Here is a 24,219-nt window from a genome sequence, read left to right as displayed (position 1 = left end):
CATTTCCCTCTGGCCTTCTGCCCCAGATGGTCCTAATGACCATCTTCACCCCAATAATGATTGCAAAAGGATAACTTATGAAATTAATGCAGAAAAAGAATCCATTCCCAGACATGTATATCAATTTTATGCCACCCCATTACAGAAGAGATTTGCAACATTTTAATGAACAATCACATCCAGGACCGTCAGAGATGTGAACACATGGGCTTATCCATGTGTCACTGGTGGGAGGCTGTACAGCTATGGTCTCTTGATATTAAGAGCAATATTTAATAAAACTTAAAGTACAGATAGCCCATGATCTTGCCATCCCACTTTTGGAAATCTATCCTACAGAAATAAATGCACCAATATATAAGCACCTATGTTCAAGGACACTGCAGTTATTTATAAGGTGGCAAAAAATTCTGGAAACAGGCTGCGTGTCCAAGAATAGGGGCATGTTTGAGTAAATGATGGTTCAAGCATACAATGGAAGACGACAGACCCATTAAAAGGCAGAGGTAAATGAACTGAGAAGGAATAATTTTAAGATAGTTAAGCAAAAAAAACCCAAGTTGTCAGATAACACGCATAGGACAATGCCTTTTTTGTTAAACAAAACAAAAAATCAGTACATGAGAAAGAGACACATCGAGCAAGTGTTGTGAAGTTTGTTTTTTTTTTAAAGATTTTATTTATTTATTTGATAGAGACACAGCGAGAGAGGGAACGCAAGCAGGGGGAGTGGCTTCCCGCCGAGCAGGGAGCCCGATGCGGGGCTCGATCCCAGGACCCCGGGATCACGACCCGAGCCGAAGGCAGACGCTTAACGACTGAGCCACCCAGGCGCCCCTGAAGTTTTGATCATTGTTGGAACTCGGGGTTAAATTATACTAGTCTGTACTGTTCTGTACGTTAGAAATTTTTCATAATGAAAAAATTTTCAAGGATATTAGCACAGACAGAGAAAGGCAGGCAGGGGAGGATACCTATCAACTTGTCAACACTAGTTATCTTCAAAGAGCAGAACTGGAAAGAAGTAGGAGGAAAGAGGTTTTTAACATTTTTCTTACATACCTCATATTGTGTGACTACAGAAAAAAGAGCACAGCAAGGATTTGTGGGAACCTTATATACAGACGCCCACGACAACAACCTGTGGTTTAGGGCAGTGGCTTTCACAACTGTGTTAGCCTTGAATCCTCCCCTCAAATACAAGCTTGCTCACCAGCCCAATATATTCCACAAATAAGAGGAGACGACAAACCCCGGGGTCCAGCCCCCTGCCGCCGCCACCAGCCAGCAGCCCCAAAGGACCTCTGAGGAGCACAGTTTGGAAGCCAAGACCAGGGCCTAATCCAAACTCTGGGAGGAAGTGCATCTGTTTTGTCTGTGCAAACCTGAATCAGCCTGGGGTCTCTGGGAGGTTCAAGAATTAGCACCCAGAAGCTAATCCAGTGTGCAAGAGAAGGATGCAATTTTCCAAACCTGGAACGTGGTCTAATAGCATAGCCCACATTTGCATAATCACCATATTCTATGATCAAGTGAACTTCAACATCAATTACATTTGATGTGGGTCTTGTCCCTCGCGAGGGCTAATATTTGGGTGATTCTATCACAAAAGCCCTCACTTGTCTCATCTGGGCTGAGGACAATTAGAGTCAGTAAGAATTTCCTTTCATGGCTCAGCCCTGAATTGGAGAAACCCAAATGCCCCTTGCAGACCTCCCCCTGCACCATGTCCAGAGGTCAAGAACTTTCCCAAAAAGGAACGGGATTGAGCATTAAGGCCCAGGCAGCTCCCAGCGCAAACCTGCACCTCCAAGGAGTGCAAACAGAGCTCTTTGTAAGCTCTGAGACTTGGCGTCTGAGCCTGGCTAATAAGAACTGAACTCTTCTCCAGGATGACTACCTAAGATGCAGGATCTCTGTCTCTCCTTTAGGGTGAGTGGGCCACACAAAGACCACAGATGCAGCTGAGCTCTGAGGCAGGGCAAAGCGGCTGGTCCTCAGAGTTTATCAACAGGTAGGCCGAGCTGGGTGCTCTGCCTGGCCTCCTCCAAGCAAGCATGCCTCTGCCCCATGTGACACTGCTGTGGTCAGCCTGGGCTAACTCGTGCTTGGACGACAGGGCAGACACACTAAACCACGGGGCCATTCTGGGCCGCTCCCTGCTCCTTGCCTGTCCGGTTGCCTAGTGACCAGCATGAAGGCCAGCACCTCTCTCACTGTCTCCTCCGGGCTGGGAAAAGCTGCCCACAAGGCTTGTACCCGAGCTGCTGGGCAGGGGAACAGGCCTCCTGAAGAGTAAGCACCCCCTCAGCTGCCAGTCACTAAAGCGCAAGAGGAATTCATGCCGTGGACACTGTTCGGTCCTAAAATGAATGGGTCTCAGTTAAGGTTTACTCTCAAGTTTTAAAAATATATTTCATGAGCACTTTCTTCTCCCAAGATTTTTAATCAGAAATAAAAGTTGGATTTTATCGATTCCCTTGTTGTCACTTAATATCACATCGTCATGAGACTTTTAGCAGCCTCCCAGCTACTTATACTAATTTGGAGCTTCTCAACTGGTGGTGGGACCCATGGGTCTGCACTTGACTGACTCAGGGTGGAGGTCAAGGACCTCCAGTGGACCACCAGCGGCCTCTTCACTTCAACCGGTTTACTTCCATTTCTCATTTTCTGAAGTGACCCATGAAATGAAAATTTTGAGGACTGAAAAATCTTGAGAATCGCCATGTTAATGGTTTGTTTGTGTTGTGTCTGGCTTCAGGGCAAGTGAGAAACCCTATCTGGTTAGAAAAAAAAAAAACACAACATTTTTTATGTGTTATATTCTTTTGTAAATATTTGATTTAGGATAGTTTGGTCTACGTTCTTTTCTGTCATAAATCTAAAATACCTTTCCATTAAACTCAATTAGGTTCAAAGTCATATTTGATTCATAACAGGTGTCCAGTTATATGCATAAGCATTCTAATCTATTCTTGAGACCGTTTATATAAACGCGGCTATTATTTGCTTTATGCTCTATGGCAGATCCGAACAATGAGGCAGAAAAAGGGAGGGAGGAGAGCGGGACAGGGAGAGGACAGGGGAATGGGGTCTTCAGCGGAACAGCTAGAGTAAAATTTGTCCACAGGGGGCACAGATGACCCTGAGTGCCTTTGAGGATGCCATATGATGCTATACACTAATTCCCAGCCTGGGTTTTCTAATGAGTCCTTAAGGGTCTTTGAAGGTAATAGTATTTCAAAGGAGGGTCATGATTTTTGACATTTAAAAAACCTGAGTTGAGTCTCTTTATTCTATCAATATGGTAACCCTGGTTAGATCTTAAGCTGATGAGAAATTCTGAATGGTATGTCTGTGTTTTTGATTAATAAAAATGGGTAACTAGTTAATTACTCACTAATATAAGTACTTTCTTTGGCAGATACAGTACTTTTCCAAACATGGCACGCAGGGCAGTGGCTGCTTGAGGTAGGTAGGAGTCGATGATGAAGGGGTTGGGCTGTAAGAAGCGTGGGGCTTCCAGATGTAGTGGGAGACAGGGGACCTGGATCCGAGTCCCAGCCTGGCCACTGGTTGGGTGCATGACAGGGAAAAACTCATTTTCCTCTCTGAGCCTCAGTTTCCTAGTGTCTGGAATGAGGGAGGTAACCCAAATGTCGAGAGTCCTTTCCAGATGTGAAATATCTGTGTTTGTGTGGTTCTAAATTCTACAATTCCACTCCTCCCAGAAGACTTGCCCAGCTAAACCCTAGGATCTAAGACAATGATAACCTTCCCCAACTGTGTTGGGCGTAAGCAGGAAACCTGTGTCTTTCCCACCCGCCGTCCCAGTGAATGTAATGTTTTTGCCCTCCCTCTCTATGTGATCAGCTGGTTTCAGCATATGCACATGTTCACAAGCAAGTTCATCCTGCAGACGTGCCTATGTTGGGGGTGGTCTCATTTTTACAGGGCTGAAGATAAGTTCCAAGCAGTGAGCACCTTGCTGAAGAGCGAGCCCTGCCACTCCCTGAATGACTCTGTGCCTGCAGCGCCTAGAAGAGGTGAGATGATCTATTGGGGTGAACTAAAGAGGCAGGCCTGGTGCCTCCCTGGGGACAGACACACACCAAGTCTGGGCCGTAAGTTCTCCAGGGACCAAGGCCAGGCAGTGAGCATCAGACAAGACCTGGATCTGCGTCTACACCCCAGTGACTAACCCTGGGGAAGTTTCTGAATTTCTCCAAGACTGAGTTTGCTTATCTATAAAACAGGGAAAATAAAAATTGATTTCACAGGACCCTTTAGAAGACAAAAATGCTATAAAGTATGTAAATTGCCTTGGTACGATGCCTGGCATCTAACAGGCTCCTTAAAATATATATGTCTCCTTCATTCCCCCAACAGTTAAAGGATATGCTATGATGGTCCCCGACTGAGAAAAAAAATTCAACTGTACTGTGATTATGTAAGAGAAAGTCCGTGTTCCTTTTTTTTTTTTAAGATTTTATTTATTTATTTGAGAGACAGAGACACAGCGAGAGAGGGAACACAAGCAGGGGGAGTGGGAGAGGGAGAAGCAGGCTTTCCGCTGAGCTGGGAACCCGATGCGGGGCTTGATCCCAGGACCCTGGGATCATGACCTGAGCTGAAGGCAGATGCTTAACGACTGAGCCACCCAGGCGCCCCGAGAAGGTCTGTGTTCTTAAGAAATTCATGCTGACATTGTTAGGGGTGAAGAGGTACAATGTCTCCAGTGGTTCAGAAAAAAAAATGCATAAATGATTAGACGGATGGATGGATGAATAGACAGATAGATTAAGATGGATGAACAGAAGGACAAGAGAGAGAGATTGATAGAGAATGATAAACAGGCCAAAATGTAAAGGAGTAGTGAATCTGGGCAAAAGATACACCTTTAAGGCAACTTTTGTGTAAATCTGAAATATATTAAAAGTAAAAGTTACAGGGCGCCTGGGTGGCTCAGTTGGTTAAGCGACTGCCTTCGGCTCAGGTCATGATCCTGGAGTCCCGGAATCGAGTCCCGCATCGGGCTCCCTGCTCAGCAGGGAGTCTGCTTCTCCCTCTGACCTTCCTCCTTCTCATGCTCTCTGTCTCTCATTCTCTCTCTCTCAAATAAATAAATAAAATCTTAAAAAAAAAAAAAAGTAAAAGTTACAAAAACTACACTTTAAAAGATGTGTATTAAGTGTATATGTGCTCTGGGGCAGAAGAGTAGATGTATTTAGAGAGAATCATTTAAGACTTCACCAACTTGACTTTTTGATGCGCTGCGTTGACGTCCCACCCACTGCTCTGCCTGGAAGGCACACATGCGACAGGTGCATCTGTAACTGTCAGCCCAAAGTCAAATCTCTAAGAGAGCTAAGGTGTCAGGGGTTATAACCAAAGTCCTGACTACTAACCTAAAGGGACAGTCATCTTTTCCCAGCCTGGGGGCCACTTCAGTCGGCCTGCAGGCCCGCTCAGACCTGGAATGCCCCCATGTGCAATCAGGGGCCTGGGCTGGCCATTTTCACACGCCAAAGTCACTTACTTAAAACCAGATGCTGCTTCTAATGGTTCATCTGGCTGGGTCCCAGGCCTCTCAACTCACTCAATCTTTTATAAATGGATGGAAATGTGAAAGCAGCAAACAGACTGTGTAGGAACTTTCTGAGACCTTTCCATGCCCTCTGATGCAGGTGGGAACAGGCTTCATAGATGAGTTCAAAGAAGAGACTGAGTTCAATAACCCACAAAGTTGCAATAAAAATGTGGCTTAGGGCAAAGGGCCTGCTGAATGAGAGGAGTCTCTCCAAGTCCCTCCTAGGGCGACAAAGCGTAGATTGGATCTTCAATAAACAATTTCTGTGTTCCAGCCTGATCTCCTTTGGATGTGACCCTAATTTCACCTGACACAGCCTCTGGTTTTGTGCTAAACACACCTGAGGACAGACACAGGGCAAATATTTATTCCTTATGGTGTGGATTTTGAACATACTATGCAGATAGCAGATGGGCATGGGTTGCATAGCTATGGATGTTGGCTTAACTTGGAGGGGAGACACAGATATCTTTATTGACACTTTCATATATTTTATAAAGCATACTAGCTTTGACTTTAAGTACATCTATTTTTATTGGTGCCAGACCTGCCTACAGGTCTTGGGTGGTTCACCTGCCAAGTAACTTCAATATCCCTGTAAACCTTGGAGTCACAGAATCTTACACTCTGATGCCTAGGAGAAACTAACTGTGGGCAACTAAACAGTGGTTGATTCGTGATTACAACTCTGGTCTTGCCGAAAAATCGATCATTCGCAGACTTGATAAATCAAGGTAAATGCATTCAGTAGATGGTGTTACAGCATAAGATAGGGTTTTATGTTTAGATATGGAAAGACGTCTAGACACCAATTAAAATACGTATTGAAAGAACCAAGTTGCACAATATTATATGGCATTTTCTGACGTTTGCAAAAATATATACTTTTTCTAATTAAACATGCACACGTACACTAGCTAGAGATGAACAGTATAAGACATTTACTGTCAGTTTTCCCTGTAGAGCTGGATTTTCTCTTTTTTATATTTCTGTTACTGTTTGGATTTTTTATACTATGTTTGTACTACTTTTGCAACAAGAAAAAATACTTAAGATTTGTAAAAAGAAAAGGAAAAAACCTCCAGAAAACAAAAGCCACTCAAGTATCCTGTTTCCCCCTCGCTCTTTGCTCGCTTTGAAAATGCACAAGGTGACCCCCACCCAGGGCCCAAGAGCAAGGACAGAGCTGGAGGGGCAGGGGAGGGACAGGTATCCTTTGCCACATCAGTTACTGCTCTTCATGCTCTCTGCAAGTCAGGAGACCAGGGTGCTCTGAGCCATGGACCAGGAAGGCCACAGCAGACAGACAGAGGAAAGTTCCGGAACTGCCAGTCATCTGAGGAGCAACTTAAACCTCTGGCCTTCCACAAACATGTATGTTTCTCTGTGCCTCAGTCTCCTTACTTATACAAGTTTTCTGGTGGGCAGGGTTCTGGTGAGAAAGAAACCCTGAACAAGATGTCTGGCCTCCCGGGCCAGGGCAGCCTGTCAGCAGCACCAGCACTACATAAGCTCCGAGGTGGCTGTGGAAATGTCAGCATGCAAAGTGCATCCTGGACAAGCACAAGAAAACTATTTACAACCTGAGAAGGCCCCAATGGCCCCTTCCAGGAACCCGATTACTCTGTTTATGACTACTCAGGCAGCCAAGGATAAAGTGCCTCTGCTCTGTCAAATGGCAAAAGCTTAAGTGAAAGTGAACACCCCTCTCCTGGGACCCTGGGGTGGGAGGGACGGGCACAAATCACCGCCACCACCAGCAGCAAACCCAGCACACCACTGTCAGTTCAGTGTCCCATCTCTGTCAACAATAAACAAGAAATGAAAGGCTCACACTCCCACGGAGCTGACAGAAGCGAACGTTCAGCCCAGCCTGGGCTTGGTGCAGGTGGTAGATGGGTTGTTTGGTCCTTTTAGATTTTGCAGTAGTGCAGAGACCTTCCGAAAGCCCATTCCCAGAGCCCTGTGTCGCTTTGTTTTCCTGCTTAAAGACAGGGAGCTTTAGAGACAGCAATTGCTCTTTGCTCCATGAATAACAGTGATATTATAATGGCAGAGTCCTGGCTGGTTCTGGTTTTACTCAACCAAATGTGTTTCTGAAAAGCTGTATGTAAGTGGAATGGGCCTTAAAAAGCCCTGGCACAGGACCAGAAAACATTTCTGAAGAAAAAAATGCATCAAAGCTTTTATGGGTTCTCTCTGAGGGCTGGGAGGGGGATAATGGAGGAATTTCCCTGTCCTCATGAAATATTTCTTTTCTGTTTGAGTTTTCACTAAGAGCATAAATTATGTAAGCAGAAAAAAAGAATAGAAATGTATATACAAAAGGAGCCCACTGGGCACTCCTCGAGCCTCACAAAGTGTCTTCTGGTAACAGAGTAATCACCCCTTGATGTATCTGCTTATCTTTGGAGGTCAGTGTTTGTAGGCAGAAAAAACAATAATTTGTCTGAGGGACACCTCTGCTACTTAAAGGAGCCTTGCAAAGTCTCTTTCTGTAGCAGATGAATCAGCTCTTCATTTTTCGTCTTTTCTCCAAATGTCAGTATTTGTGTATTTCCAGTTTTCCTGAAGACAGACACACTTGCATTTGGTGGACCAGAATCTGACAGAAAATGTGACCATCCAGGCACTGATGATACAGAGACTGGTTGGGGCAGGCTTTGTCCTTGTCCCCCAGACGTCCTTGGGAAGGTTCATGTGACCAACAAGACCTCACGGAACTTACAACAGTAAGACCAGTCAGGTGGTGCCCCTCCCCATCCACTGGATCTGTAGGAAATGTCTCCAAACAGCTCATCTTGGGGTACTGTCACAATGCAGAAGAATTTGGGTGCCAGGTCTCACTGGCCCCTTCACCTTGCTCCATGGCTGACGGCTAGCTGAAGCCCAAGAAGTTCTTGCCATCCCCAAGGCAGCTTCAGATCCTGCTGAGCAGTGTGTGGCGTGGAAGTGGATGGGGGGGGGGGGGGGGGGGGGGAGGAAAAGGCTCACTAAAGAGAGAATCATAGCAAGGAAGAGAACTCAGAGACCCTCAAAAAGGGGCAGCAGGGCTCAGTGGTTACAAGAGAGGCTTCTAGAGCCAGGCCAAATCCCAACACTTCCATTTATCAGCTGTGTGACTTTCTGCAAAGCACTTAGTCTCTCTGCGCCTCAGTTTCCTCACGTCACGGGGTTGTCTGGAGGATTCAATGACATAATACATATAAAAATGCTAAGAACCTATTAAGCACTATATAAATGTTAGCTATGGTCAGCATCATCAGCCTGCAATGTCCGGGGTCTCCGTCTCCTGCTGGCTGCCAGGGCGGAAAGCGAAGGGCTCCTAGTGTTGCCCCTCCTCAGACTCAAGCCGGATGAACTCTCATCTCTAGGCGTTTGGACGAAGTTGCACTCAGAGCTTCTGCTCGTGTATTGACACGAGTTATCATGGAATCATTATCAACAGGAATCATCAGCTCGCTTGTGCCCACCACACGCATAAGTAGAGTGCTTTCATGGAAGCCTGGCGACGTCTCTAAGAAGGAGTAGACACGACCACAGGAAGTACCAGACAGATCTGCGCGGGAGGGAGGTACACTACCACCGACACGTGCCCAAGGTCACGGGGCTCCTCCCCCCGGCCAGCCATCGGCCATGGGGCAGTCACGTGACAGCGCGGCCTTGGACGGGATAGGTTCCCCACAGGGGGTTAAAAGGACTAGTTGCTCCGTCGCCGCCATTGGTGCTTCTGCCGCGTGCGCAGTTCTCACGCCGCCGTGTGTCCGTGTCATGCGTGATCCTCGTCACAGCTCTGGTCTCTGTGCAACCTGGCTACCACCTTCCAGCTCCGACCACCCCTCAGGAGACCGCTCGGAGGGTGTGAAGCTTCCAAGATCTGAGGCATCATCCAAATGATCAATTACACAAGTCGGGTAAAGATGCAGCTGTTTGCTTTACTTTCGAAAGTCATTATTAGTGGGGTGATTCCCCCATTTAAGGAAACGGAGCCTCAGAGCAATAAAGTGACTTGCTGGTGGGCTCCAGACTAGGGCTCGACCTTAGGTCTCTTGGCTCCACACCCACAGGAAAGGGCTTCCGGCTCACGGGTCAGTGCTGGAGGGCGGGGTTGAGGCACGGAACAGACGCACAGGCATCCGGCTCTGGCTTCTCCGCCACCACTCAGCCTCTTCCCCTTTATAAAGGGGCTCAGTTGACACTGGCTCCCTTTCCCTGCCCCGACCCCTGGCCCACCTGCCGCCTAGTCCAGCCTCCCCAGCCTGGTCACAGTCCCTTTGTCCTAGGGCTAAGATGTCAGAGCAGGGCTGTGGGCACAGACATGCCTCCATGATCCACAGTGGGAAACAGGCCCTGGGGTGGGGCTGCTGCTGGCACTGCCCGCACCCCCGTCCAGACACAAGGTCAAAGACAAATGACAGGTCTCCTCACTGAACCCAGCCATTCTGCTCTCCTGGGACTGACCCAAAGCTGCACTACCCCAGCGTGGCCCTCAGCATGGAGAGTGCAGAGTGGGAAACCATAAAATTCTCTTTCACCAAAACGTGCGTGGGCTGTTGGCCCAGAGCTCCGCCTTGGAGCGCTTCTCCCATTAAACATCACACACAGACAGACACAAACAAATGGAAATCTCCGCCCAGGCAGGCCTCCCCACTCACTCATCCCCCAGGGCCTAACACCTACACTTCTCAGCTTGCCCTCCCGAAGTTTGCATGACACCCCAAAGCAGCAGCGTGCAGGGGACGGCATGCGGGGCCCGCTCTCAGGAGCTCGTGCTGGTGGGTCGCAGGAGAGGAGAGAAAGAGCTGCTCCCCGCCGCCACAAACTGGAAGAAATACAGGCATGGCCACAAACACACGGACACGCACCCTCTAGCAGGGTCTGGCCACACACATTTTGTTTTACAGCCGGTCTGGTTCTGTGTCTCCCACCTCCTTCCATGTCTTCTCAGGAGAGGAGGTGCCCAACAGCTTCGGGAGGAAGAGGCCACACGCGGTGGGCAAACAGCAAAACCAAGAGGGAAAGGAAACTGTCACCATCAGTGGGAAAAGGAGGAATGAAGCTTTGGGGGACTGAAGAGCAGGTTGTAGAGAGAGGAACGAAAACACAACCAAAAAGGATTTCATAGAAGCAATTATTTCCCCAAAGGGCCAACAAATACCATGACTACACGGTCCTTACTTTCAAACACATTTTCTCTTTCTGGTTCAACCTTCAGAATTACCCAATCATAGGAAATAACCAACTTGAATAAAATACAAAAAGTCTTAAAAACACACACACATACAAAAGCTCAAACCTCCCCCCCACCCCAAAACAAATATCGAATGCTAGAAAGTCTAGGCATGCTTTTGATCTTAAGTATGTTAGTTTTTTTATCTATGTGTTTCAATACTAGCTGAATTAAACAACTGACCTCTGCCCACGGGACGCGTTTTCCTGTACTACACAAAGGCACATTTGCGCCAGCTTCATCCCAGCCTCCTCTGTGTACCTCTATACCCAGGCGGAGCCGGTGATACAAATGCGTGGACAGTGACAATGGAGAAAATGCTTCTGTACTCACATTTGTCCCAGGGGAAGCCGAAGGAAATGTGGGATTTGACTGAGCAAATGACCTTGCTGGAATGGCCGCGTATGATGATCCAAGATTTGAGGCATAATCTAAATGATAAATTACACCAGCTGTGTGAAATCCTAGTCATTTACTTTACCTTCAAAAGTCATTATTAGGATGTAAGTTGGAAAAAAAAAATTAAAATTTCCTCTTCATATATTGATAAGTGATTGGTGTGATTTTTACCCCTGGGCATATTGACAACAAAGATTTATGTCTCTAAGAGCCTAGACAGTAATGCCAATATATTTTAGTGTCTTGGGATCTGTTTGCTTTACATATATACATATAGATGGTGGGGGGGGTAGGATAGGGCACATCGGCAGGGAAGTTTAGTTATTAAAGACCTGACATCATAAGCCTTTGGAACGCTGGTTTCTGCTTCAAGCTGCCCACCCGAAGGGCCTTACTCACCTTCAGAGTTCCCAGCAGGGTTATAAACGGCTGTGCTGTTTGGAGAGGAACACAGCGTTCCCTCCGCCGAACTGAGTACACACCGGATACCAGCACTGGAGAGGGGTGGAAAAGGGGAACCAGGAACTCAATAAGTTAAATGAAGAATTACCATATGACCCAGAAATTCCACTCCTAGCCATGGGCCCAAAATAGTTAAAAACCGATGTTCAAACAAAAACTTGAACATGAATGCTCATAGCGGCACTATTCACAATAGCCAAAAGGTAAAAACAACCCAAATAGAGATCAAAAGATGAACAGATAAACAACATGTGGTACTTACATACGATGGGATATTATTCAGGCATAAAAAGGTTATATATGCTACAACATGGGTGAACCCTGAAAATATTCTGCTGAGTGAAAAAAGTAATAAAAGGTCATATATTAAATGACTCCATTCGTATGAAATGTCCAGAAGAGGCAAATCCACAGAGATAGAAAGCAGATTCGTGGTTGCCAAGGACTACAAGGGAGGGGAAAAGGGAATGACTACTTAATGGGTATGGGGTTTGGGGTAATGAGAATGTTCAGGAACTCCATAGTGATAATATTAGCACAACCTTGTGAATCTGCTAAATACCACTCAATTGTACACTTTAAAATGACTAAAATGGGGGCATCTGGGTGGCTCAGTCGGTTAAGCATCTGACTCTTGATTTCAGCTCAGGTCTTGATCTCAGGGTTGTGAGTTAAGCCCACATTGGGCTCCACCCTTGCTGTGGAGCATACTAAAAAAATAATAAAATATATTTACTAAATATATATATTTATATATAAAAATAATAATATATTTACTAAAAAAAATAATAAAGATATAAAATAAAATGGTTAAGATGGTGAATCTTAAGTGATTTTTAACACAGTAAAAAAAGAGGGAGCCAGAAAAGGGAGACCCTTATAAAATTATTTTTTTTAATTGTGATAAAATATACATAACACAAAATTTACCGTCTTAACCATTTCTAAGTGTACAATTCAGTGGCATTAAGCACATTTACCTTGTTGTATAACCATCACCACCATCCATCTCCAGAACTCTTCATCTTGCAAAACTGAAGCTGCCCCCATTAAAAACGAACACCCCACTTCCTCTCCCTTGAGCCTCCAGCAACCACCATTTTGCTTTTTGTCTCTATGAACCTGACTCTTCTAGCTACCTCCTATTAGTGGAATCATCCAGTATTTGTCCTTTTGTGACTTGCTTACTTCACAGAGCACAATGTCCACAAGGTTTAGTCATGTTGTCACAGAGGTCAGAGGTCCCTTTTCTAAGGCTGAATAATATTCCAGTGTATTGATAGACTACATTTTGTTAATCTGTTCATCTGTCAGTGGACATTTGGGTTGCTTCCACCCACTGGCTATTGTGAATAAGAAAGGGAAGCCTTTTGATGTACTTCTCTCAAAACACTCAAGTCCAGTCTGCTGTTCACATCTTGGGCCATGTGCCCTCTCCTCTGCCTGGAGGACCCCAGCCCCCTGCTTACTGCTCTGCCCTCAATCCATCCCTTTCTCTTCTCAGCCCAGCAGCCACAGCCCCGCTCAGTGGAGCCAGAGAGCATCACTACTCTGTTCAGCTCTCTGATACTCCACTCACTCTCAAAGCAAAAAGTCCTCACAAGAAGCCCAGGAGCTCAGGATCTGGGCCCTGGCACCTTCCCTGGCTCCTCACCCCAGCACTCCGCTCTCGTCACACCGATGTTGCCTGAGCATCCCAGGGCCACACCAGGGCCTTCAAACTTGCTGTTCTCTCCACCCTGGGAGTACCTGTCCCCCAGACAGCCATGAGCTCATTCCACTCCCTCCTGAGGTGTCCTCAGAGAGGCCCTTCCCCAACCACCCTATTTAAAATGCAAGGGCCAGCCCCCTGGAGGGCACATGCATGCGCCCACATGCTTCCTGCCCTGTCCTGACGCTGTTTTCTGCTTAGGTTCACCACCAGGGATGCTGCCGAAGTCACTTGTTTATTTTATCATCTGCTCCTCTCACCCACGTTAAGTATAAGCTCCTTGAGGACAGGGACGTTGCCTGTTTTGTTCTCTGCTGCTTCCCCAGCACCCAAAACAGAACATGCCGTAGGTGCTCAATGAATATTTCCTGAGCATCTGCATGCGCCTGTTCTCCTGGCCAGCACTCACTTTTCAGAGAAGACCAGGCATTTCTGAGCATGTAGTTTCCCTTTCACATGCAGCTCCCAGTCCTAGACCAGAAGGAAAGGAAAGTGACCGAAGTAGAACTGAGTCCATGAGAAGGAAAGGGACGAGGGCAGGCTTCCCCGTCAGGCTGGGGCCCGGGGGGGTGGGGGGCGGCTCAGAGCCCAGAGATAGGACCAACCCTGCCAACACCTCTCCCTCCTGGGCTCCTCCCCACACCTGCTTTCCCGTCCATCCATCCATCCGTCCAGCCCCCACATCCTGCACCCATCTTGGACAGGAGCCCAGAATCCCAAGCCAGAGTCCCTCCTCCCCTCTCAGTGGACCCTTGGTCTCATGGCACCTCCCACCTCCCCCTCCCTTTCTCCCCCCCCCCGAGACACCCCACCCATTTCTATGACTGGTTGGGGAAATCTTGGCAGGTGGACTCACAGTGAGCTGCCAAGCTTAAGAAAGGCTTATGAGGGACAAAATTGGCCATCGCCTCACAGTGTCAGCCACCCCCGCCTCCGCCACTGATGGCAGGGATGAACTTGCACAGTGTGACCCAAGCAGAGGCAAAGGACACTGTGGCGTGACTCCCACTACACCGGGATCACCGTGCTCTGCAGACAGTGTGGGCGAAGAGAGGCTGCTTAAGAGTGCTTAAGCCGCACAGGTTCTGGGAGCACCAGACCCACGTTCGAGTCTCCACTCTGCCGCTCTCTAGCTATGGGGCCCTGGACAAGTCCTTTCCTCTTTCTGGGCCTCGGTTTCCTCATCTGCAAAATGAGACTGATAATAGGATCTACCTCACAGCGTTACTGCTGGCATACGGAAAGGATTTATTATATGTTAGCTCTTTTAATATTATCGCTTTGGAATATTTCACTGCATCATTAATACATTTGGGGGGGGCATTTATACTATAATAGACCTTTGCTTACATGGGCCCAAAGCATCTTATGACCACGGGGAAGGTGCGATGAGGCTCCGTCTCCGTCTTGCAGATGGGAAACTGAGGCGCTCTACAGTGATGTGTCTCGGTCTCACCTGAGAAGTGCTCTCTGGCCCTCATCCAAAATTCGGCCAGCATTTTCCTCCCCTTCCATACTCAGTACGATGTACTCTGGGCATACCAGAGAGGAAGAGCCCTCCTCAAGGAGGCAGGAGACCAGTTCCTGAGTCCCTTCTCTGTAATGCAGCTGGGGTCACCTGAACCCCCGCTCGGCCGCAGCTTTCTCTTCGATAATCATGGGTAAGGATCTCTTACTTGCCTTAAAACAAGGGAGTGGCCCTGATACATTTCTGAGATGAATTTGCGTTCTAATAACTATAATTTTGATCGAGGGTACCGATGGCAAAATCCTGCCACCGAGTCCCCAAATGGAACCGTTCCTAGCTCCCGAGGAGCAAGTGTTGGGCTGTGGTCGTGAGCCCCCCAGGCTCCAGCTGTGGCTCCCTGGCTGGCGTGGAGGACTCACCTTCAAATCAAACGCCTTCTTGTCGCAGATGCTACAGATGTGTGGCAGGTGCAGGGGGGCCACACCGTGAAAGTCATTCAGCTCGTGAGCCTGCAGGGGCCGCACGGACAGCAGAGCCTGCTCCTCCTTGGCCCGCCGCCGGGCACCGCTGAAACCCTGCTTACTGTTATTAAGCCGACCCCCAAAGGAAGGAGGGGTCCTGTCTGGGGTGGGCTCCTCGGGGTCATACAGCTCATAGGGCTGGCTGCGGGGTGGAGGCCACAGGTTAGGGCCTGCCGTAAGATCGGGCTTGCTTTGGCCAGACAATCCGTGGGGGCTCTCCCACTGGCTATTTGGACCCTGCAGCAGCGGACCTACCTCGCCTTTCATGCCCCCGGCCTGCTCAGCCGCAAATCCACCTGCCACATGCGACCCTTGGGAGTTGGGTCCGTAGAAGTCCTTGGGAAAGGCAGGTTGGCCATCTTGCCCTGAGTGGCTGTAGGGCCCTTCATAGGTCACACTGCCCGTGGTAGAGGCCACGACTGGCAGGAAGCTGGGCTGGCTGTCTGTTTCAGAGCCGTACGCCTGGCTGGAGTTGGCCTTGCCATACTCGTAGAATCCTGCTGCAGGGGGAGCAGGCGCAGTCTTGCCAATGCCCAGGATGACTGCTGGCTGGGCAGGGGTCTGAGGCATGACCCCACTGAAAGGATGCATCACCACGGCGTTGGGAGGCTGGCTGGGAAGGCTCACGGAGGGTCCTGGGCCTCGTGTCTGGCCGGGGGGCGAGAAGGCAATTGCATTAGAAGGAAACCGGGCACTGGATATGGTTGCAGCATGTTGGGGCACCCCAGTTTGGCTGTGGGGGGCGCTGATCACAGACGGATGCCTCAGCTGGTTGAAGAGAGGCTGGGACATGGCCACTTTGGAGAGGACTTGGTTCAGGACTGAGGCAGCCGCGGTGTTGTTGGTGACAGCTGTCTGCGCCAGCTTCAGCCGGTGGAGGGTGAGCTGGGCTTGCAGCTGAGCCAGTTGGAGGCTGGCAGGCGAAGGAAGCAGAGGGTTCGCGTTACTGACCGAGAACGGGTTCTTGTCCAGGAGCTTGGCGGCACTGCAGAAACACAAAATCTAGATGCACAGCTAGTTTTCACCCAGGGCGCCAGGGGCTCTTTCTTCGCTTATCCCTGGTCCCCCATCTCCTATAAAACCCACCCACGCAAACCCCACATACAAGTGAGTCTGCAAAAAGCCTGTATTCACACATACACCAATTTGTTTAAAAACTCCGATAGAAAAAATTATTTTATGACAGAATGGTCAATCTCACTGGTAATCAGAGACACAAGCTAAAACCAATAGAAAAATTTTTTTCTCTAGCAAAATAGCAAAAATATATATATATTTTACTAAGAGCATTCAGTACTGATAAGATAAAGTAGAGTGGACACAATGTTAGTGATAGTCTAAACTTGTGCAACTTTGTTAAAAGATAGCCTGATAATCTGCACTCACTACAGCCATACTCTTTGACCTAATAATTCAGTTCTATAAATCTGTCCTAAGGAAATAATGCAGACAAAACTTGATGCCCAAAGGTGCTTAATAATACTACATCATTTAAGAGTCCAAAGTTGAAAATTACCAGTTTCCAATAACAGGGGTTAGGGGACGGTTTAAACGAAGTAAATTATGATATATCTACATAATAAAATGTCAAGGAATCATTTACTATTGATGTAAATTTCTACTTTATTATGTAATCTTTAAAACATTCAAAAAAGTATACCCAACACCAAGGTTAAAATAGGAAACATTCCAACATACTAAAATCCCCTGGTCTCCGCTCTCCCCATCCATGCCGCACCCCATCACTGCCAATGGTAGATACTATCTCAAATTTGGTAAGGTCATTGTTTACAACAACAACAGAAATTAGTGACATGAGCAAATCCATATACTCTATATGTTAAGCAAAAAAAAAAAAAAAAAAAAGCAGGCTTCACATTCACATCCAGAGTAAATTATGCGTATATTTGTGCCAAACACATTTTCATCCCAATCCTCATTTCACATCCAAAAGCAACAGTAATCAAGCTCCCTTCAATCCACTCTCAAACCCAACTAGCATAAGGAATAATCAAAAAAGTTACAAGTGAAGACTCTGAATCTGAAGTCGTAAGCAGTGGTAGGCGCTCACAGAAGCTTACTGAGGCGGTGTTCTGTCTTACACGTGCCTTTCATGTGACCTCTGTTAGTTGGTTGTGGTGTTTCCTTGACCAAAAACCAGGATGCACGATCTGGAAAGGGGACAGACTTTCCCAGAAAGTCTGGATAGGTGGTTACCATTGTCAGGGCTCTTTGGTGAGACCGTATTTTCTGGGTCTTCAACTCTCCTTCTGGGTAGTGGGTGATCGAGGAAATGTGTTTGGGATGTTGATGAACTGGAATTCCCAGGTCATGTTAATGTTAACGGGAAGAAGAGGACTGAGCATTTGAAACTGGGGTTACCATGGACAACCCAGGCTCTATATTCAGCATGCCTATGGGAGTGTGGGGCAGAAATAGCAAGGCTGGGACCCTTCACACAAGGTCTCCACTGTCACAGGCTCTGGACAGAGTAAGTCTGATGAAACAAAGAAGAGAGAGGCTGGGGGTGGACCCAGTGAGGAAAAAAGGGGAGACAAAGAAAGTGTGGGCCATGTCACAGCTCTCCCACTTTGTGGAGACGTTTCGAGGAAAGAGGGCTTCTGCTTAGGCTGGCACTTTGCATTGGTCTGAGAGAACCGTGGGAGGCAGGGAGGAGGTGTGGAGGTGGTAGAGAGGAAGGTGAATAGGAGAGAGCCTAACATTTACTGCGTGCGATGCTCCTGTGTGACCAGTGCTCAGCCTATGTCATCCCCTTTGATGTCTCCATCAGTCCTATTAGGTGGAAAAGGTTCACCCCATCTTGCAAGGCAAGAATCTAAAGTGCAGAAAGATGCAGTGACCTTCTTACAAACACTCACCGTTGATGAATACAGGCGTGGGATTCAAACCCCAGCCAGGTTTTGAAAAGAAGAGAAGGGGCATAGGTGGTTAGGTAAGCAGCGTCTCAGCCCTCCCTGAGAATACCTTCTCTTCATGGGCTGCAGCACTGCTTTGTTTGAAGTGAGTTCTCAGAACATCAGGCACACCAATATTCAAACATAAGTGTAAAACACACTTCAGAGCCAGATAAAAATGATTTTGGATTACTCTTTCCTATTCTGTGAGAAATCAAGAGTTTTCCGTAAGTCACTGAAGAGACATTACCTTCACCCAGCCAGCAGCCCTGCTGTGCTCCCAGGACAGAAGAGTTTGGCTGTATTTTAAGATATTGGGGGGCTGGGGAGTCATGGTTAAAGGTGGTTACAGAGCTTTCCTCCTCTGGAGTAGTTGTGCTGGTTACAGCCAAGCCTTGGTGCCCCAGTGCGTCCGGAGCACAAATCATGACAGCAGCAGAGCTAGGGAGGCACTAATTGTCTATGTACGCGAGAATATGAAGGGAAAAGAGGATGGTCAAGAGTCTGATGAAAGATTTCTACTTGTGTAGTATTAAGTAGCTGAGCTTTAGAAGAGCAATTAAGCTTAACACAAAACCCTGCCCACACAGGGCCAACCCTTCCTACCAGGTTTGTCCACAACACAGCCTGTCCCCACTAACAAGGTGATAATGAGGTGCCAACTTAATTTCCATGACCGGGGTAACACAAGATTGGTTTTGTTTTTCCCAGAGAAGTCAGCTGTATTTTCTAAAACTGTGTTCTGGACTGGAGGGAGCTCTTGCAGGAGATTCCCCTTCACCTCTGAAAGGACACGCAAGAAGAGCTGTCTTTCCAACTAGGAAAGCCAACCTCGCTGGGTATTTGTAGGTCAGCGACGAGAAACAAGTGCTCTTCCGAGTGGCGCGGGTTACAGAAGTTTACCCATTCCGACGCAGCATGAAATAAGAAGATTCACAGATTTTCTTCCCAACTTCTGCTTTGCCTCACAAATTCATATTGTCCCCAACCTTCACCAACTTTGAGTGGAACTGATTTCATATGAGTCACCAGAGTTAGGGACCTCTTTTGAACCAAAGATCCTTAAAAAAGAAGAGACACATCATCCTATTAAAGAAAGAAAGAAAGAAAGAGAGAGAGGAAGGAAGGAAGGAAGAAAGAAAGAAAGAAAAAGCAAGCCCTAAAATCCTTAGCCTACTAGAGTTAATAACCTAAAAGTCAGGTACATATAGCAATCATATTTCTAAGCCCCAAACTGGGCCATATGATCTGAGAGCTCTAGGGGCTAGAACTAATGTCACCTTCTTGTATTCTTGCCACCTCCGTTTGTCACTGTTACCTCACTTAACACATCCTGCTTTGTGTTAAAAATAATTGCTTATGTACCTTACTCCCTCTACTAGACATAAGCTAGCTCCACAAGGGAACGGGGCATGGCGTGGAGATTTTCGCATCATCCTGGCATGCTGCCTCGTACCTGGTAGTCACTCAGTAACTTCAGTGAACGGAATGAAGAAGGAACATAATGGATGTGGCTCATCAGAACCTGGTGGCTTTAAGATGGGGACCCCTCATTTGACAGTAGACATTTCTGTGGATAAAAACCCTTGAACAATTCAAAAAAGAGAATCTAAATATACCCAGAAAGCAAATGGATTTTGCTGTTGTATACAGCGTAAACCCCAATCAGGTACAGAGTGACTTGCCTAGAAGAGTGCCTACCATTCCCCATTCCAAAGCAGGAGTTCCAACACATCCTTCTCCCTGCCCAAGTCTAGGTTTTGAAATTGAATGAATAATCCTTGTGGTAGGCTGAATAATCCAATCTTAATCCCCAGAACCTGTAAATGTAACCTTACGTGGCAAAGGGGACTTTGCAGATGTGATTAAATTAAGGATCGTGAGATGGAGAGATTATCCTGGATTATCTGGGTGGACCCGATGTAATCATAAGAGTCCTTATAAAATGGAGGCAGGAGGATCAGAGTCAGAGAGAGAAGATACAAGGACAGAAGCAGAGGTCTGAGATGAAAGCAGAGGCAATGCTGGGGCTCTGAAAACGGAGGAAGGGGCCACGAGCCAAGGAAATGCAGGCACTCTCTAGAAACTGGAAAAGGCTAGGAAATGAATTTCCCCTTAAGCCTCAAAAAAGAACCAGCCCTGCTGACACCTTGACTTTGGCTCTTTGAGACTGATTTTGGATTCCCGATCTCCAGAACTATAAAATAAGAAAGTTGTATTGTTGTGAGCCACTCAATTTCCAGTAGTAGGTTACAGAAACAATAGGAAACTAATATAATCCAGCAAGAAAATTAGATGTAAGAGAAGCTTCCACTCAGAGACTCAGTGGTGGGTACAGGGGTATTGGCTGGATCTGGTTGGTATAGACTCATGCCCCCCAAGGGCCTAGGAAGCACAGACCTTCTGACTGGGTGTCCCAACACCCTCTGGGAACCTTGCCAGAAGCCAGAAAAACCCAGAGGTCTCTTCCTTTTCAAAGTCAGCTTTCTTTAACCCAGTTGGATCAGTGGCAACCTGGGAAAGCTTTGAATTGCAGACCGTTAGGGATCAAATCATCCTCCCAGCCCCACAACAAGGAGAGAAAGTGACCTGCCCAGAGCCACATAGCTGGGTGACAGCAAAAATCTTAGTGAGAGCCCAGATCATCCAACCAGCTTCTAGTGCCTGACAGAATGGCCTTGCCTCCAAAAGCCTAACTAAGCCCCAGAACTATCTATTTCATCACCAAATTATCATCTCCATCCATATTTATCTCTCCACTCTGTTCAGAGAGATACTGACTACCTTTGATACGCAAGGCACTCGCCAAGCACCAGGGAGATGCAACGTGCAGTCCCCTTCTGGGATCCCCACAACTCCGGACGTGGTAGCGGGGATGCCCCCTTGTCTGGTGAGGGGGGGAGGGGCAAAGTCCTCCACACCTGCTGCATTTCTTCTCCTGAAACTGTGCAGTGGCACAGTTTGCAGCCAAGGAGTGGAAGTGCGGACCGGGGAGGAGGGCGTGCCGCACAGGGAGTTCTGTAGCCTGGGCATCTGGCACCGAACAGGAACAGCTTATCACTCAGCACAGCCACTGTGACTCACCCGGGCCTCTGCAAGACTAACTGCCCCCCCAGAGCCGAGGTTGCCTTTCTGAGCCATTAACTGTTACAAGGAATTCTTGGTGCATAATTACATTAAAAACTTTGGTTTCCTGCTCACTTTGACAGCATTTTTTAATTAAAGCAGCATTTCTCTCAAGAGTTTTAAAAATAAAATATAACTTAAAGGAGAACTAGTTGCCTTTAGAATGCCAGGATATTTAGGAGATCCAGATGAAAACTGTTTCTAATGGTTTAATTCCATAGTGTTGAAAGGATGTGCAACATATTGTATTCACTAGAGAACGAAACAGCTGTCTTGGCTTGAAAATGCTCATTATTTATCCCAAAGCTCATTATTTGTCCCAAAGCGCTTTCATATTTTATTCTGAGTCCAAGCAGGCTGCACTGATGGATTAGTATTTGGGCACAAGGAGTGAGGCAGTGTCCTTCCTTGGTTTGAGTCAGGCCGGGTGCTGGAAATTCAGCAAGATTTTTGTGATGTAACCCATCGGGTTCTGAAAGGAAGGGAGAGCACCCAAGACACAGGCAGGAGCCTCTGCTCAGAATGAGATTCCATCAAAGGGGCCAGTGGGACATTCATGTGTTTGTTCACTTGGCCTACATGGACTGAGCATTTATAATGCGCCAGGCAAAGTTGCTAGGTGGTGGGAACACAGAGATGAGCAGAGAAATCTTGCTGAGGGCACAGGGGAGCCAGATCATCAGAGGGTGATGAGTATTCCGACACCAGTAAGCACAGAGACAGCAAGGCACAGGGGGAGGTCGTTCAAGCCTCAGACATTTTAGAGAAATGTAACCAACGAAAGAAAAGGCCATCTCAAGGGCTGTCCCTGAACTTTGAACAAAGACAAACATTCTGGACTGATTAAGGCACCTACAGATGCAAAGATGTATCAGCTGTTGGCAGCTGTAGGGTGAACTGTGGTTAGAGACCCAGGTTTCCCCCTGCTTCTTACTGGTTGTATGATGGGGAAACGTCACTTAATTTTTCCGACACTCAGAATTTTCTCATCTATCAAATGGGACAGTAACCTCCATCCAATGGGACACAAGCCCAGCCAATCAGAGTCCGCTGGCCACAATGACTGGCTCAGGGATGGACACTCCCTGACATTTTGTTGGAGCAACTGGGAGAGAGACATTCTTTCATCCTGCCATGCCTGGGTTGCTAAACTGGTTGAATTTAAGCCACCGCTTAAGGAGAGGCTGCTTGAGAATAAAGCCAACCCAAAGGCACTGCCCAAAGAGACCAGCACAGGCAGCTCCTGAACGACCTCCTAGGGAGGCCTTGAACCAGTTTCCCCTGCATCTGCTTGGACATTTCTGTACATGAATCAATGCTTTTCCTTTATTTGCTTCATAAACATAATAATGTCATAAGAAAGCCAACCTACCTGAACCACCTGCTTTTAATTCAGATGGTTTCCCTCCATGGCCCCACCTTGACTTGAGAGTTCCCTTCACTCTCCAGTTTCCTCTACACAGTGCACTGACCGGAAGGCCCCAGCAGCAGGGGAAACTCAGGCAGTCACTTCGCTGTGACTCTCTGCTGACCAGGGACACCTGTTTCTTGGAGGTTTGGGACACAGAATGCTCCTCCATTCTTGGTGGAATAAGAGCCCCACATCCTGGTCACTAGGCCAGGGTGTGACTGGGATGCAGGAGTAAAGTCCCCCACAAGGGTACGTACGGGCTGCCCGACAACCTTTTCCAGGTGCGGAGATCCATCTCAGGCCCCACGGGTGCTCCTGCGAGCAGGGGATGTCATGCCTTGTGGCCCTCACCAGGGGGCAGTTTCTATCTAACACTACTCTTTTCTCAGCACCTAACGGGCCAGTTTGGGTATACTAAGAACTGGCTTTACAAAAGGCATTAGTTACCCCCTGGGAGAAAAGGATCTTTATTCAAGATACAATGATTCTTAGTCTTCCCTCACTTGCAGGAAAGGAGAGTACATAGCGAGTGACAATTGGGCTGCAGGCTGCCCTGTATGAACCAGGGGTAGGAATCGGGCATTGTGGGTTCTAGACCTAGCTTGAGGCTTGTCAGCTGTGCCACAGGGGACAAGAGACTCCACCTCTCTGAGCCTCGGTGTCCTCATCTATAAAAAGAGAAGTCACAATCTTTGCTTGGTTACGTTATGAGAGCTGACATAGGGTTAAGTAAAGAGTTGTCGGATCCCTCTGCAAACTGTGAGGTGCTGCACAGAGGGAAGGGTGTGGCATTGTCTGGAACATTATTGGGAAGAACATTTCCTGTGATCACAAAACACATCCTTCCCTTTCTGAAAACATTCCTCCACAGAGGAAGAGATACTTGTCACTCAGGTCCTTGGGGGTAACCTCATTACCACTAGGATGAGTTAAAGTCAGTTCAGCCGTATCAATGTGATTGTGCTCTGCACCCCAGATTGGGGGGGGGGATGGGAAGAAGCACAACCCAGAGGCTAAGGCCACAGGTTTCTGAGGTGGCATCAGAATGGGTGTGAATTCCAGTTTGCCACTTGTAGGTTGGGGATGGTGGCAAATACTTATCCTCTCTCAGCCTCAAGGTCCTCATCGTTAGAGCAGGGACAGCTATATCTAAGCTACAGGCTTTTCCTGAGAGTTAAACGACAGGGTGTACGTAAATTGGTCTGCATGGTTCCTAGCACACAGTAAGCATTCACTGAGCAGGGCAGCAGGGACCATTTCTACTACTAGTCTTTTTACCATCATCATAACCATGATGATGGCTATCATCCTGACCATCACCATCACTATCACCATTACTAGTACCATCACCATTGTTCTTACCATTACCATCACTATCACCAT

At 47.4% G+C, this 24,219-nt stretch overlaps 1 protein-coding gene across 1 annotated transcript in view; it reads right to left on the bottom strand.

The window, feature by feature from the left end:
* The window catches only part of RBM20 (RNA binding motif protein 20), a 183,406-nt gene that overhangs the window by 32,288 nt on the left and 126,899 nt on the right, over positions 1 to 24,219 (bottom strand). The window contains exons 2-5 of the mRNA XM_021700006.1: positions 15,283 to 16,369; positions 13,805 to 13,866; positions 11,622 to 11,716; positions 11,157 to 11,254 (exon numbers count right to left, since the gene is read on the bottom strand). Of these exons, the coding sequence (XP_021555681.1) occupies positions 11,157 to 11,254; positions 11,622 to 11,716; positions 13,805 to 13,866; positions 15,283 to 16,369 (1,342 nt within the window). The remainder of the gene's footprint in view (positions 1 to 11,156; positions 11,255 to 11,621; positions 11,717 to 13,804; positions 13,867 to 15,282; positions 16,370 to 24,219) is intronic.

The sequence above is a fragment of the Neomonachus schauinslandi genome, chromosome 6 (genome assembly GCF_002201575.2).
Source record: "Neomonachus schauinslandi chromosome 6, ASM220157v2, whole genome shotgun sequence".
In the NCBI taxonomy this organism is placed as follows: Eukaryota; Metazoa; Chordata; class Mammalia; order Carnivora; family Phocidae; genus Neomonachus; species Neomonachus schauinslandi.
Note: the sequence above shows the minus strand (reverse complement) of the source record. Positions and strands in the feature narration are given on the sequence as shown.